Below are 16,453 nucleotides of genomic sequence, written 5' to 3'. Positions count from 1 at the left end.
ATAGAGCAGGGTGGCCCTGGGCCCAACCCAGGAATCCATTTTTCCCTCCTAGGCCTCCAGACCTATGATGGGAGGGGCTGCCCCAAAGGTCTCTGACATGCCCTGGAGCCATTTCCACCATTGTCTTGGTGATTAACATTGGTTCCTTTTTACTTACACAAATTTCTGCAGCCAGCTTGACTTTCTCCCCAGAAATTTTTTTTTCTTTTCTATCACATCGTCAGGTTGCAAATTTTCCAAATGTTTATGCTCTGCTTCCTCTTGAATGCTTTGCTTAGAAGTTTCTTCCACCATGTACCCTAAATCATTTCTCTCAGGTTCAAAGTTCCGCAGATCTCTAGGCCAGGGGCAAAGTGCTCCGCGTCTCTGCTAAAGCACAGCAAGAGTGACCTTTGCTCCAGTTCCAACAAGTTCCTCATCTCCGTCTGAGACCACCTCCGCCTGGACTTGGTTACCCATATCGCCATCAGCATTTCGGTCAAAGCCATTCAACAGGTCTCCAGGAAGTTCCACACTTTCATGCATATTTCTGTCTTCCGAACCTCCAAGTCTCTAGGAAGTTTCAAAGTTTCCCATATTTTCCTGTCTTCTTCTAAGCCCTCTAAATGGTTCCAACCTCTGCCCGTTACCCAATTCCAAAGTCACTTCCACATTTTCCGTTATCTGTACAGCAGCACCCCACTTCTGGTCCTGTGTTAGTCTGTTCTCACACTGCTATGAAGAAATACCTGAGACTGGGTAATTTTTAAAGGAAAGGGGTTTAGCTGACCCAGTTCTGCATAGCTGGGAAGGCCTCAGGGAACTTACAATCATGTTGAAAAGGGAAGCAAACACGTCCTTCTTCACATGGTGGCAAGAGACAGAAGTGCCATGCAAAAGAGGGAAAAGCCCCTTATAAAACCATCAGATGTTGCGAGAAGTCACTCACTATCACAAGAACAGCATGAGGGTAACCACCTCCATGATTCAGTTACCTCCCCGCAAGTCCCTTCCACAACACGGGATTCTGGGAACTACAAGATGAGGTGTGGGTAGGGCCACAGCCAAGTCATGTCACCTGGACATCAAACTGCTGTCCTCTTCGAGTTTTCATACTTTCAGAGAAATTGGTTTTGACTTTTCCTGACAAGGTTAGTTAATTTGCAAAAAGATCATTTATAATTACCATGCATCTTACTGCTTTTGTTAATGAATACAGCTGGGAGTGAGAGAGCTGTGCACTGTGTAAACTGAGGTCCAGCCACCTGCATGTGAAGGCCAGAGGCTTCCCTGCCAGCAGCGGCACCTTCGCCTGTTGTACACCACAAAGTTTTGTCTGTCAAAAAGAGTCATAACTCACTATTCAAGGGCAGTTGACTGCCATTAGCTTTGGATGCTGTTTCTTTGTGGCTAATTATGTCTTTTTAGTATTTGGGAGTGTGTTTTCACAGATCTTACATTTTAAAGAAAAATGTAGATATTTGTGATTATACTATGAAATCATTTCGCATTTTTTCCACTTACATTGATGACATGACTTCTAAGAGTTCTTGTCAGAGATACGATGTCCCTCTTTGAAATGAAGAAAGAAGCTGCAAGGTGCCCTCTCCTTCCCTCCCCTTCCTGGTGCTGAGACAAGCCCTTGGCCACTCTGCCTTCTCCTCAGCTCCCCTCTTGAGCACGATCGGAGTGGCAGGGATGATTAGGTTAAATTAAATATCTGGTGAGTGCCAACTGGATGCTGTGCTGAGCCGCTGTGGTGGGAGTCTCGATTCCTGTGAGCACCTTGGGAGATCAGCATCTCAGGATCTGCTGGAAAGGCTCCCGGCACCATTTGTAGGTGACTCTTCAGGAGCTCGCTGGGGTCGTTCTGCATCTCCGATCCTGAGCGAGACCACCGCTCTATTCTCTGCTGCTCTCTCTTCCTGCTCCTTTTCTTCTCTGCCCATCCCTCTGTGCTGTGGTCAGTGTGATTGTTTGAGGTTCCATCTTCCCGTTCCCAGATTCTCTGTTCAACTGCCTAATCTCTGTTTAGCTTCCTATTGAATCTTTAACTGCACCTATTGTATTTTCCTGTCAGACGTTCCATGTGGTTCTTTCTCCCATCTGCACCGTGCTCGTGTTCTGCTGCAGCCTTTGTTTCTCACAGAGAGGGATTTGGCACTCTCCATTAGATGGCTCCGGTGTCTGAGACTCTGCCCCTTGTTGTCTCTGCCGACACCCACTCGTGCTGGGCTTCTCCTTGGTTTTCATAATGCACTCATATTTGAGTGGACTCACTTTTTGGAACTCCTGAGGGCCCCTGTTTTCTTTCTGGAAGGATTTGCGTTAATATGTGTGGCTTCCTGGAGTGTGGCACCCAGGACAACACTACTTCCTGAGGGCCATGGCCTAGCTGGATGGAGGGTCTCAGGTTGAGGGAACAACCGTGGTAGGGCCAAGGCTCACTGCGGGCTACTGGCCCTGGTGGCACTGGCATTTTCTAACTGCCCTCCTTCTATTTCTTCCTCTTTTCATTTCAGGGATTCCCCTTTCCTCTTTCCGGAGTAGCAGTATATTAGAAGGCATGTTTGCTGGGGCATGGAGGCTCATACCTGTAATCCTAGCACTTTGGGAGGCCAAGGTGGGAGGATTACATGAGCCCAGAATTCAAGACTAGCCTGGGCAACATAGTGAGACCCCCATCTCTACAAAAAATACACGAATTAGCCAAGCATGTTAGCGAATGCCTGGAGCCCAGCTACTTAGGAGGCTGACATGGAGGATTGCCCAAACCCAGGAGGTTGAGGCTGCAGTGAGCCGTGATTGTGCTACTGTACTCCATTCCGGGTGACAGAGTGACACTGTGGAAAAAAAGCATGTTTATCTTTATACTGTCTTTAAAGTAAATTTTTGTATAAATTTAAAACTGTTTGAAAAGATGAAGTTTACTTTTAAAACAGCTCGACACTCTACCTGTACTGGTGGCATTGTCTTGGTGCCTCCCAGAGGTTCTGGTCCAGCCCTGCGTGCCCCCAGCCCGTGCCCATCACAGGAGCAGCACCGGCCTGCACCCACCTTCCTTGGCCTCTCGGTGGGCATCACACACCGCCTGGATACCTTATCGATACTTCAGTCTGTTTGACCTCTGGGTCACCCCTCTCTTCTGGTTTCGAGTGGCTGCTGACTTGGGAGGTGTCAGTGCTGTGTATAGAGGTTTTCCAGCGCACCTGTTCAGCCTGCCAGATCTGAGAATTGAGTTTTAATCATGAGTGTGACTTGAAGGGAATCACCTCCTTCATATTTATGAAGTTTATGTTTTATGATTTAGCTTTCAGATGTTATTGGCAACATTTCTGATTTTGTGTATGCCTTGTGGATTTTCTTCTCTTAATCTCAAGGGTATAGTTTGCCTGTGATATTTATTTGAGATGGAGTCTTACTCTGTCACCCAGGCTGGAGTGCAGTGGCATGATCTTGGCTCACTGCAACCTCTGCCTCCCTGGTTGAAGTGATTCTCCTGCCTCAGCCTCCCAAGTAGCTGGGATTATAGGCACCTGCAACCATACCTGGCTAATTTTTATAATTTTAGTAGAGACGGGGTTTCATCTTGTTGGCCAGGCTGGTCTTGAACTCCCGACCTCAGCTGATCCACTCACCTCGGCCTCCCAAAGTGCTGGGATTACAGGCATGAGCCACTGCACTCAGCCTGCCTATGATATTATTTAGATTGCAACATGATTGTGAATGATTTATTGTGGGCATGGAAGCAATGACAGCTTTCCAAAGTGTGCGTGTCAGCACCTGTGAGGTGGCTGCCTCACAGCCTCTGATAAAAACCAGTCCCTGCGGCTGAGGGCCGAGGGCCGCATGCTGGCTTGAGGGATGTGTGCTCTTTCCCCTTCCTGGCTGATGAGAGGAAAGGGAAGAAGTGGATGCAGGCCACCGTGTGTCTTCACTACTGGGAAGTGGGTCAGGGTGGCAGGACCCTCTGAAGCTGGCCCTGCTGGTTTCACACAGTGCCTGTTGAGGGGCTTCCTTTGGGTGCCAGGGGACAGACTCTGTGCGGGGGAGGATGCGTAGCTGGTGTAGGTTGCCAGGCCAGGGCTGGCAGTGGGCCCTGGATGCCCAGGCTGCGTGGGGGCAGAGTTGCTCTTGGTGGCAGGCCGGGAGGCAGGGCTGGGGACTTGCACTGAGCATGGGGTGGTCAGACAGGAAGTGCAGAATTCCACTCGTGCTGCTCGTGTTAAAACTCACACAGTGCGTGTGGAGGGCCGTGTCAGGGGCAGCAGCTGGAAGCCCTGGCTCTTTTCCTTGGTCCTTTCCCACTTGGGAGGTTCCTCTGGGCCTCATTTGTTTGGATTTTGGCCTGGGGGTCTTAAAGCCCCAGTGACTTCCACATCTTGGGGGTAGCCAGGAGGAACCAGGTTGCCCATCACAGCAGGGCCTTCTTGTTTGCTCCCCTGGCCCCGGCAGCCCTCACCTTGGCAGACAGGAGGACAGGAGTGGGTCCTTGCTAGGCCATCCAAGAGGCCCCTAAGGGAGGGGGTTCCTGCTTAGATGGCAGCAGAGTGTCTGCTCCAGGGACTGGATCAAACATGGGTTAGTCCAGCCTCTGGGGTTGGAGGGGCAGAGCTGCTCCATTCTGCTCAGACTCTCTCGCTTCCTGGCATCTGTGTTCCCAGTGAGCCCACCCCTTCTGATTCCTCTCCCTCCTGGGCTCAGTCCCAGGCTTGTCCCGCACCTGCCTGACGGCTCTGTGCCCTGGGCCCCTCCTGCCAGTGCAGCGCTAGGTCGCCCTGCTCAGGGCTCCTGTCAGGGCCGCTGTGGCTTCCTGTTCTTTGCTGCTTCCTCCTGGCTCAGCCAACTGCCTCGAGCTCTCGGCTTCCTCCTGGTCACACTGGCCTCCTGGTACCGCCTGCCACCCTCCTGCACGACTTGACTTGTTTGTTCTCGTCCTGGCGTCTTCGAGTCAGCCACCCTGCTCTCCTCCAGCCCCTTCCACTCTTCCAAGCCCCTTCCTCGGAAGCTTCTCCCCAACCCACCTGCTGGTGGCCGCTCTTGCGCTGCCCTGCCTGGGCAGGTGGGCACCAGGTCTGGGGCTTGGCTCTGGGCTTGACTCCTCTGCCACTACCCCCAGTGGTCGTTGCGCCTCTCTAGGCCCTGGTTCCACCCCCTGGGAGGGCAGTCATGCTGGAGAGCATGAGGAGTTACAAGCGTGGCACTGGGTGGCATCTCGGCTCACAGGCACTGAGTGGGCTGTTGGTAGCTGCCCCTGCTGCGTGTGTCACTTCCAGGGCATGATGCTCCTGAATTCTGTGAAGCTGGTTTCACTGAGGCTGTACTGCCGGACATGCTGGGATCTGTTCCTTCCAGATGAGAAGGATGACTTCCTCTTAGTGGGTGTCACCCAGTCTGGGCGGAGTGGGAGCCATGACTCTTGACTCACTGGGCCGTCTGGCTTTCCCGGGACACCTCCACCTGGAGAGAGCCTCTGAGAAACTCCCAGAGTCTGCCCATTTTGTTCCTCAGATGGACATTTCGGTTCCCGGAGTTTTGTCATGAGGCTTAATTAACTCATGTCTCTCTCTCTTTTCTTTCAGTCTGCAACTGTGTCTGATGGCGGTAAGTCACAATTTCTGATGTATATATTTTTTATTTTTCATGAAGTTTTCAATTCGTGAAAGTGCATTTGCCGTTTGATGTGCTCAGAAAAGACAAGTTGTTTGCCTTTCCCTGTCTGCCTGTGGGAGGGCTCTAGTGGGTTAATTTGGGGGCGCTTTCTGTAGTGCCTAGGTGGCCCCGGCATGTGTTTTGGAAGCTGCTTGTCAGGCGAACTCCTGTGGCCCTGAACACTCGTGTGCCGGAGTCCTGTGTGTCAGAGCGCTGTGTGTGTGAGGAGTACACCCACCCGCCAGCCTGTGTCCGACAAGTTCCAACGGGTTTTGCTCTTCCCTTGTTGTATAACCAGCTTCTAAACCAGCGAGTTAAGATTTCAAAGTGCTTTCTGAATTTGAGCAATTCAGGAAATTTGGGTGAGACCCACAGTTTTCTCAGGAAAAGTATAATAGATGGATTGAGAGTACGGGAAGAAGAGAAATAGAACCCTTACTTTCTGTCTGGAAGAGCTTTGTGCACGGAAATTCTTTTCATGGGACTGACTGGAAAAGGAAGTAGGCAGGAATGTCTTCTGTCACGGAAGATTCCTCTGATGTCATCCTTAGCATTTTAGTTCATGACTTAAACACTCCCGAAGTAAGGAGAGTTCCTCCCACATATTCCTCTTTTCTTCTGACACTCAACGACAGTCTGCGGGCTCCCAGGTTGGTTTTGTGGTCACCTCATGCTTTTGACCTCGCTTCTGTCCCTGAGAGCTGGATTAGGTGCGCCTGGCGTTGCTGTGGGCCAGGGATTGGCTGTGCCCCAGAAGCTGCCCAGGGGACGGTGGGTTTGAGGCCACTGTATTTGTGCATTAAAGAGAAACCAAGGGTCATTTCTCTCAACTTTCTGTGGTCCTGAAGCTGCTGGCCTCAGTCCTCGGCCTCAGAAAGGGCTGCTGTCCCCAGGCGGGCGGGCAGAGCTCAGAGTCCTCGTGGGCCAGCCGCTCCGAGGGCAGGTGAGGAGGAGCCTGTCTTGGGTTACCCACGCACCGGCGCCTAAGCCAAGGCCAGAGGGATCCTGAGGCTCGTGTGGTTGAGATAGACTCTGTAGGATAAAAGAAATTATATTCCTAGTTTATGTACAATGAACATCATGTCCTTTAATCAGCCTGAAGCTCAGGGAGGATAAACTTCCTTAATGGAAAAAAATAGGACCCGGAACCAAATCCAGGATAAAGTGAACGGTGTTCTGAATGCTCTCTTCACGCTTTCTCTTTCTGCTGTGTTCTCACTTCTCTTTTCTGTAGAAGACATTAATTTCTGCAGGCAATTTATAAATGAAAGATTTACTTACTGTGTTTCATTTCCTCGTGTATAGTAAGTCTTATTTGCCTTCAGAAGTTTTCTTCTGCCAGCGGTAGATGCAGGCACCTCTGAGAGTTGTATTATGTGTCCGTTTTTAGTTGTTTAAAAAACTGCACTTCCCAGGTGTGGGGAGCCCCTGGCTCCTCACCGCGCGAGCTCTGCGTGTTCTGAGGAAGTGTGTCCTGGTTGCGTGGAGATCCCCTGCCGCCAGGGCTTTCCACCCCTGCTCCTCTTCTCTTTCCCACAGCAGGCCCGCTGTGCCCATGGAGTGCCCCAGTCACAGAGGAGGGGACGGGAGGGACAAGACACTATCATCAGCACACCCCGAATCTCAGGAACGGCACAGGGCAGGCTGGATGTGTTTGTTTAGTCACCGATTGTGTTTTTATTATTTTTCCGTCTTCAGTTTCTTTTCTGCTTGTAAAAGAACCAGTTACCTTGTTTAATGTGCACATGAACTCTAGGTCGGTGTGACGTTCTGCCGTTGTTACATGTAGGGCACCGCAGCAGAGTGAGGAGTTGGATCAGGTCACAGTAGACTGCAGGTGAGGTGTCCAGGCTCAGGCCCGGGGAGGGGGAAACCCTGGCTGAGAGGCCCTCTGGGCCCCGGCTCCCACCCACCCCCAGGCCCTGGGCCTCCACACACTCAACCCTATGGTTCTGGAGAGGCCCCACTCTAGCCCTGGGACCTCCAGTGACTGCAGCCCCTCCCGTCCCTTCTGGTGTCTCAGGCAGAAAGAGAGGCCGACCCCGCCTCCACGGCAGATAGGAGCCTGGGGGAGTCCCAGCGAAGCTTGTGCTGTGTTTCCATACGGAGATCTTTTTTTTTTTTTTTTTTTGAGACGGAATCTTCCTCTGTTGCCCAGGCTGGAGTGCAGTGGCGCATTCTCTTGGCTCACTGCAACCTCCGCCTCCCGGGTTCTAGTGATTCTTCTGCCTCTGCCTCCTGAGTAGCTGGGACATAGGCATGCGCCACCATGCCCAGGTAATTTTTGTATTTTTAGAAGAGACAGGGTTTTACTATGTTGGCCAGGATGGTCTCAATCCCTTGACCTCGTGGTCTGCCCGCCTCATCCTCCCAAAGTGCTGGGATCACAGGCGTGAGCCACTGCGCCTGGCACAGAGATTTTTTTATAGGCTGTGGGAGACTCAGCGCAGTGAGGCAGGCCTGGGAGCTCCAGCAGCCCAGGGTTTCTGTGGGAGAATGTGCCCCAAGTTCCGAGGAGGGACTGAAGAGTCAGCTTGGAGAGCATCCTGCTCAGCTGGACTGCCTCTACCTGGTCATCCTGTCTAGTTTGGGTGATTAATAAATCACTCACTTAGAAATGTTTTGTGTTCAGTGAGCTGTGCCAGTGAGAGAGTTTGGGTTCATGCCACGGTTTTATTCTGTGGTATGTATCATGCTTTTATAGCTTAGGTCTCACTGTAGAGTTTTAGTCTTGTGGCTTGGCTTTAAGGAAGTTGGATAATGCTGTTTTTGCCATCTTTTACTTTTTTAGAAGAAAGGGGCTGATAGTGGCCACCTGTTGATAGCCAGAGTGCCCTCAGAAAGAAGGGTTAGGGCCGGTCTCTGTGGGAGGCACTGCAGGGCCATGGGTGGGGGCGGGAGTGGGTTTTGGCTGGAGAGGAGGAAGAACATTCTTGCATTATATAGAGAGGCTTAGCCAGGGAATGGTCTGCCTGCGGGAAGTTATTCAAACAGAAGTGTGAGGTTGCGCTGGAGGGAGATGGGGCACTGTGAAGAAATGAGGAAAGGAGGATGCTGCTTGCTTCTGGAAAAAGGAACCTCTCACCCCCCATGTCTGGCCTCGCATGGAGCCATGACCTCACCGAAGCCGGTTTTCGTGCCTTCCTCCATTGGTCAAGCTCTGTGCCAAGAAGCCTGTGAGAATCCCTCCACCTGCTGCAGCCTCAGAGGTAGATGTTCCTTCTGTCACCACTGCACCTTCTGGAGTTGGGGTGTGGAGACTCTCAGGGAGCTCCCATAGAGCCCACCTCCTCCTGCGCACAGTGTCTGTGCCAGCGGGAAGGCCAGGGAACCGCATGGCTTTGCCTTTGGGGACGGTGGCAGGTTCATGGGACACCAGTGCTCCAGCTGCTTCATGAACACTCCGTTCTCGCCAGCCTCACCCTGGGGTCCTCCCACAGGCACCGGTCCCTGTCCTCCATCCCCATGTCCTCCTCAAGTGCCGTGCTTCAGCTTTGCCCTGACCCCACTCCGTCCATTCGTCTGCGTGTTCTCCACGCAGATCTGAGTCTTGGTCCGGTCTCTGCAGCCATCCTCCCGCTCCCTTCTCCTGAATGCTGGCGGTTGCCCCCACAGCAGCAGTGATCTGCCCGACCCCTGCCCTGGGCCCCTCTGCCAGCTCAGAGCCTCTGTCCCCCCACCCATCCTGCATCCCACCCTGGTCTCCAGTGGTGCCTCAGGCCCACATGGTTTTGCTCTTCCCATCCTGACCACCTGCCCCCGTCCTGAGCGATGGCCACAGTCAATTTCCTTCCCGTGCTGGGGGCAGCTTCCGTCATCTTAATTATTCATCTCTGTTGGTGTTTTTGTCCCCCTGGCCAGTGGGAGCTCCACATGGCAGGTCGGGGTTGTCACAGCGCTCAACACAGCGGCTGGCACAAGAATTGTCTGTTGAGTGAATGATCGGGTGTTCAGCAGACATCAGCCAGGGCGTCGGGGTGAGGCTTGAGTGGGAACAGTGGCCTTCAGTGATTTTCCTTTTCGCGCAAAACCTTCTCAAAAAAGACATAAACAAACTAAGTAGAAATAGCACAAAAGCAGAAACTCCTGGTGACTGGTGTGGGGGGTGGACCCACTGCCGCCCCCTCCTGGGCTGCTCTGCGCACCCGCCAGGCTCTTCCAGTGCCTCACTGGCTGTGCGGGCCCTCGGAGCACAGACCTGGCCATGGCTGAAGATTCCGGCTCCACCCGAAGCTCCACAGCCGACAGGCCGACCTCTTGGGGCAAGTTGCTTTCTCTCTCCTAGTGTCCTGTCTTCAGCTCCACTCCAGGCCTTAGAGATCTTCTCAGCCTGTCTTTGTTAGGGAATACGCACTGAGTGTCCCGGGCTTGGGGCACTGCCACAAACAGCTGCTCGATGGTGCAGGGTGACTGTAATTGCTCGATTAACCTGGGGGACTTAAGCTGCATTCCTCTTTAAAGTATAAAGTGTAATTGTTAATATTTTCGGCAAATGCATTTGTATTCTATACAGTTTTGAAAGAGAAAGGGGAATGTAAAAAGCTCGAGCAGTAGCATCAGTGCTTACATAGAATTAGCTGATAAATTTACATTTCCTCGTCAGAAAAACAGGACAGCCTAATTGCACATTTTCCAAAAATGTTTGCTAAATAGCAGAAACAGAATGTTAATGTGTAGTGTGCTATTGTGGGAGCGGTTGCTTTAACCAGAATCTTTTACTTGTTTTAATATGTCACATTTTTTTGGTTTGCTTTTGGACTTAAAAATGATACTCAGAATAACACAGTGTATTTATAGGGTGGAGAACGCTGTATTAGTATTTGTGAACAGGAGTCAGACTGGGTTTTCAGTTTTGGAAGCATGGAGACTTGATTCTTGCCAGAATGCCTTCTGATGTACTTACTCCTTTCTAATTCTATGTGATATTTTGGAGAGAGTTTTTGTTATTAATTTTTCTTATTGTGAAATTCTTTTTTCAAGCAAACAAATTGAAAGGTAGTAAAGGCAGTGGCCCCATACCTAGCTTCCAGAGTGACTGTGTGTGAGCCTAGTGGCCTCTGCCTGAGAACTGACTCAGGGCTGGGGTGACCACAGAAGCCCTTGATGGCTGCGTTCCCTCCCCAGAGGCCATACCTGGGAGCAGGTGCAGCCCCTTCCCACTCCAAGGGAGTTTTTTAGTTAGATTCTTGGGGAAAAGACGAAACAACCTGAGAACTCCTCTCATACAACCCTACGTGTGAGAGGCGGTGTCTGCACTGTTTGGCAGGCTGGAGCCCACTTCACACAGGGCTGCCTGGGTACTTTGGGGGCCGTGTGAGAGAGGGCTGCCTGGGGTACGTTGGGGGCTGGATCAGAGAGGGCTGCCTGGGTGCTCCAGGGGTCTGCCTCTGCTCAGCTTCTCGGTCTGGAGCACATTCGCCTGCGAAATGCCGCAAAGCCATATTCTCAAGATCTGTGTGCTTTTCTGTAAATCTTAATAGTTTACTATAATTAATACTATTTTAAACTTCTGAAACTTTTAACCTAAGGACCTTCAAAATTGTCTGAAAGCTTTCATAGATTTGCTCTCAGGAGACTATATATAAAGTCGCAGAAAGAAAGCATAGTGTAGATTGGCTTGAAAATTGAATTGGCCGAAATAATATAAGGAAAAGGTCTAGAAGTAGATTCTGAGCGTGGGGAGAGCTCAAGGGCTTTTCTCAGGGACAGGACCTGTGCAGTTTTGTGGAGTTTAGGAAAAGCCTTCCCCTCCCCAGGCTAGATAAACTGCGGGAAGCGATCCCCCTGGGTTACTACCTCAGAGAAAGCTTTTCAGAGTTTCTCCTTATTGTTGGTTTTCAGCGATTTGATTATGATGAGTCTTGGGTTGGCTTTTCTGTGTCTGTTGTGTTTGGGATTTGTTGGTGTTCAGGATTGTTTCATGCGTCCTGCTTTTGAGACTTATACAAGCATGTTAGACCACCTGATTGTTCCTTTGGGTCATGGAGGCCCTTTCATTTTCAGGTTTCTGTGTCCCCAGCACGCTTTCCGTTTCATGGTGTCTTTTGCTATGTCCTTAAGTTCACTGATCTGCACTCTGCAGTGTCAAATATGCGCCCATTCCCACCCCCGCCTCCCCCCACCTCCACCTCCGCCCGCCCCCGGCCGTGACGGAATTCCTGCCGGTGAGCGCATCACTTTAGAGACTGGTTTTCATCTTTAGCAGTTCTCTCTGCTGATTCTCTTCACTCTTTCCTTTCAAACCCCAAACATGCTGGCCAGGCGCAGTGGCTCACACCTGTAATCCCAGCACTTGGGCAGATCACCTGAGGTCAGGACTTTGAGACCACCCTGGCCAACATAGTGAAACGCTGTCTCTACTGAAAATACAAAAATTAGCTGGGCATGGTGGTGGGCAGTGTAATCCCAGCTACTTGGGAGGCTGAGGCAGGAGAATCATTTGAATTTCGGAGGCAGAGGTTGCAGTGAGCTGAGATTGTGCCACTGCACTCCAGCCTGGGGGACAGAGTGACTCTGTCTCAAAACAAAACAAAACCCCCCAAAATGTTGGTGTGTTTATAAGACCTGTAAAGCCCTTAGATGCCAATGCTATCATCTCTGTCTTTCTGGGCCCCTTTATACTGACTTTCTCCTGGTTATGGGCACGTTTTTCTGAGCATTCATTTGTCTGGCAGTTCTTGACTGAGTGCTGCATTTTGTTGTCTTCCTTTAAAAAATGCACAGGTTTGTTAAGCTACGTGTGGGGACGCCTCTGAAGGCTGGGGATTCACCCAGACCGGCTGGAACTCGGAAACCTCCCGACCCCGTGTGAGTTCTGGCAGCTGTTCTGGCTGCAGCCCTGGCTAATCTTCGCCTACCTCATGGGGTCTCGCTGTGCAGGCACAGCTTAGGACTCAGCCACAGACGGAGGCTCCTGGGAGGTCTCTGGGTGCTCTCCCTGCTAGCTCTCTCCTGCACTTGCAGTTCCAGCCACCTTACTTGTGGATGTGGTCTAGAAAGTTCAGAGCGAAACTCAGGTCATGACGGCAGCTTGCACAAAGAGCTTCACAGATTTCCCAGAAGTTGTCTCACAACCCAGAAAGAGCAGGTTCTCCTCTCCCCAGGCCCGTCCCTGGAGCATCTGAGGCCAGCACTGTACTGGGCACGGGAAGCATCCAGTGAAGGAGCGAATGCCTCAGCCTGGTCCCAGTACATGTCAATCACCTTCTCATTTCTGTAAGATTCCGTTGGACTTCATTAAGCATTCAGCTCTAAAAAGTCAGAGCATCGGAATTAGGTTGTGAGATGAAATCATGGAGTGCCCTGTATACAGCAGGCATCAATCTTTTGTGGCTGTCAGGGGTCACAGCCAAGCTCTGCCTTCCGGAGCTGCAGATGCTCAGCCTTGCTCATCTTCAGCAGCTCCACCCAGCCCCACTCAGCCACCTCCAGGAAACAGAGCAGGGCCCCAACAAGGGTCCCTTGGTTGATAGGAGAAAATTTGGGGTAGCTTGCCTCCTTAGAGGGGCTCCTGGCCTGCAGAGAGGCACCAGGGGCATGAGTGCATCTGATTGGGTGGCTCTCCCGGGATTGGTGGTGGTGGCATTTCCTGAGCAGTGCATGGCCAGGTGCACCACAGCTTTTAATTCATCTGATCCCTGCCGCAGCCCTGTCAGGTGGGTGCCATGTGCTCCTGTCAACAGTGTTAGCTGGGATCCTGAAATGGCAGGCTGCCTGCAAGGCTTGGAGTTTGGTCCCTGAGCAGGGGCCAGGTTCTGACCCTGGAAACTCAGGGACCTGGACAGGGACGTGGCCAGGAGCGCAGGGGTTGGCCAGGTCCATCTCGCTGACTGTGTGTGTGATTTAGGTCGGCCACGTCTGCGTGTTTGTTCCTTGTCTGTGGGGCTAACCCCCTGGAGCTTTGAGTAGCTTACTCATTGGTCAGGAAGGAATTGGGTCCCTAGGTGAATGAGCCTGCTGGGAACAGAAATGATGGGCTGTGCTCTGAGAGCTGGCCATAAGCCTCCTTGTCGTGTTCTACTAACTGCAAATCTCTGGTCATTGTCACGGGACTGTGATGATGATAAGCCTTTACACAAATGTTTTAAAGTGTCAAGAGTAGCCAGATCTGAGAATCCTGCCATAATTTACTGTCTTCTCAGCTTTAAAACGACATTCATTTGAGTCAGTTCATATTAATCAAGCTCAAGTCCCTGATGCCAGTGATGACGTCACTTTAAGAATAAGGATGGATGCGCTGTGGGGAAATGGCTGGAATTTGTGGAGGAAGGTGCCCAACCTGGTTGGCTCCCCATGTGAGGTGCAGAGGCCAAGCCTCTGCCCAGCCCCCAGAGCACCTGCAACTGACCTTTCCTGCTGGCATCACCCTGAACGTGGTGCCCTTCCACGGCATTTCATCTGTCTGCTCCTGCAGTGCATCTTTTTTTTTTTTTTTGAGATAGTCTCGCTCTGCTGCCTAGGTGGGAATGCAGTGGCATAATCTCGACTCACTACAACCTCTGTCTCTTGGTTTTAAGTGATTCTTGTGCCCCAGTGTCTCAAGTAGCTGGAATTGCATATGTACAGAACCACACCTGGTTGATTTTTGTATTTTCAATAGAGGCAGGGTTTCATCATGTTGGCCAGGCTGGTCTTGAACTCCTGACCTCAGGGAATAGTCCCACCTTGGCCTCCCGAAGTGCTGGGATTACAGGCGTGAGCTACCATGCTGGCCTGAATATATGAAATGTAAATAACAAATCTAGAAAGGAATGTAGATAACAAATATCTAATGAGAATACTCAATTTATTTCATTATGCAGAATTGCATTTTATATTCAAAGGTACTGATTTAGAAAGGTGACTCTATTCTGCTCACATTTCATGACACTATTTTATTTAAAACCTTCAGATGCATTTTTGTGGCAATTGTTTTTCAAGTAATGAAAACTTTATTGAAGAATAACTTACACACTGAAAAGCACATACACCATCAATGCACAGTTTGAGAGATGTTCACAGAATGAACACATCTGTGTTATCAGCACTCAGACTGAGAGACAGAACATCACCAGCATCCCAGGCACCCCTGCAGGTCCTCAGTCACCAACCCCGGAAGGGACCACTCACCTGACTGCTGTTGCCTGTTTTCAAACTTAAAAAAAAAAAAAAAAGACTGACAGGGCGCATTGGTTCACACCTGCAATCCCAGCACTTTGGGAGGCTGAGACAGGCCAGGAGTTCAAGACCAGCCTGGACAACACAGCAAAACTCCATCTCTACCAAAAATACAAAAAAAAAAAAATTAGCCAGATGTGGTGGTGCACACCTGTAATCCCAGCTACTAGAGTAGCTGAGGCAGGAGAATCTCTTGAACCTGGGAGGTGAAGATTGCAGTAGGTGGAGATTGCAGTGAGAATGCACCACGGAGCTCCAGCCTGGGTAACAGAGTGAGACTCCGTCTCAAAGAAAAAGATGCAGTGTATGCTCTTTAGTGTCTAGCTTCCTTTATTTAACATAGGATGGTGCGTTTTGCACCTGTGTGTCTATCAGGAGCTGTTTACTCTCCTTTCTGTGGACTGCCCATGCTGCAAACAGGACATTGTTCCTCCATTCTTCTCCTGATGACCTCGATTGGTTCTGACTTTTGGCCATTACAGATGGCGCCATATAACATACTTGTATAGGTCTTGTGCATGGACATCTCCATACATTGCTGCTCTGATAGTAAATACTGCCAGTCTCCAAACAGTTTTACAGTGTCCACACTGACCAGAGTATATGAGAATTCTAGGTGTTCAGCATCCTCTCCACACCTTCCCTGTAGCCACACACCTAGGTGTTGATTGTATTAATAGTTTTAGTTCCCAGTCCCCTGATGACTATGAATTGATCACCTTTTCGTGTATTTTTGGTCATTTGAATATCTTATTTTGTGAAGTGCTTGTTCAAGACTTTTGCTTATTTTTCTGTTAGGTTATCTGCCTTTCCTTATTGATTTATAGAACATTAAAAAATATCTTCTGGAAATGATTTTATGGTGAATTTATGTATAGTTTTCCCTTAGTATCTGTAGGGAATTGATTCTGAGACCCCCGAGGATACCAAAATCTGCAGATGCTTGAGTCCCTGATATAAAACAGTGTAGTGTTTGCATATAACCTGTGCACACCCTCCTGCATACTTTAAATCTTTTCTGGATTCCCGATAACAGCTAATACCATGTAAATGCTGTGTAAATAGTTGTTGTACTGTATTATTTGTATTTTTGTGGTATTGTTATTTTTAACTTTTTTCCAGATATATTCCCAAATATTTTCCATACATGGTTGAATCTGTGGATGCAGAACTGTGGGTGTGGAGGGATGGCTGTATTAGATATACCTTGTGTTTTGGATTTATGTGTTTATGTTGGATTTACGTATGCAGTTAAGCTCTTCTATAGCTTACCTGTTCATCCTCTTGGTGTCTTTTAATGACTGAAAGTTCTTAATATAATCCAGTTTATCATTTCCCCTTTAGAGTAAGCTTATGTCTTTTTAGAGCAGGCTTTGCCCTTCCAAAAACCATGAAGATAAATCTAGTTTGTTTTATCTTCAACATTTAAATCTCTGATTCATGTGGAATTGATGTTTTTGTGTATGGTGTGAGGTAGGGGTAAGATTCATTTTTTTCTATGTGGTATTCAGCTGTCCCAGCTCCATGTAATGAAAAGATGATCCTTCCCATTAACTTGAAGCAGCATCTGTATCAGGTAATCACGTATTTGTGGGTCTGTTTATGGCCTCTGTATTCTGTTCCATTGGTCTTTTTGTCTATCATTGGATCAAGACTTAATGTCATA

General features: G+C 49.8%; 1 protein-coding gene across 10 annotated transcripts in view; it reads left to right on the top strand.

Annotated features, from left to right (window-relative positions):
- Positions 1-16,453, top strand: part of RGS12 (regulator of G protein signaling 12) — a 170,127-nt gene that overhangs the window by 102,995 nt on the left and 50,679 nt on the right. For 9 of the 10 annotated variants that reach the window (XM_035294238.3, XM_078367649.1, XM_035294245.3 and 6 more), the window contains one exon: positions 5,562-5,583. The exons of the other annotated variant lie outside the window; for it this stretch is intronic. In XM_035294238.3, the coding sequence (XP_035150129.3) occupies positions 5,562-5,583 (22 nt within the window). The remainder of the gene's footprint in view (positions 1-5,561; positions 5,584-16,453) is intronic. 10 annotated transcript variants of the gene reach the window in all.

This window comes from Callithrix jacchus, chromosome 3 (assembly GCF_049354715.1).
Source record: "Callithrix jacchus isolate 240 chromosome 3, calJac240_pri, whole genome shotgun sequence".
Taxonomy (NCBI): Eukaryota; Metazoa; Chordata; class Mammalia; order Primates; family Cebidae; genus Callithrix; species Callithrix jacchus.
The sequence above is the reverse complement of the archived record's forward strand: the minus strand, read 5'-3'. Positions and strand labels throughout refer to the sequence as shown.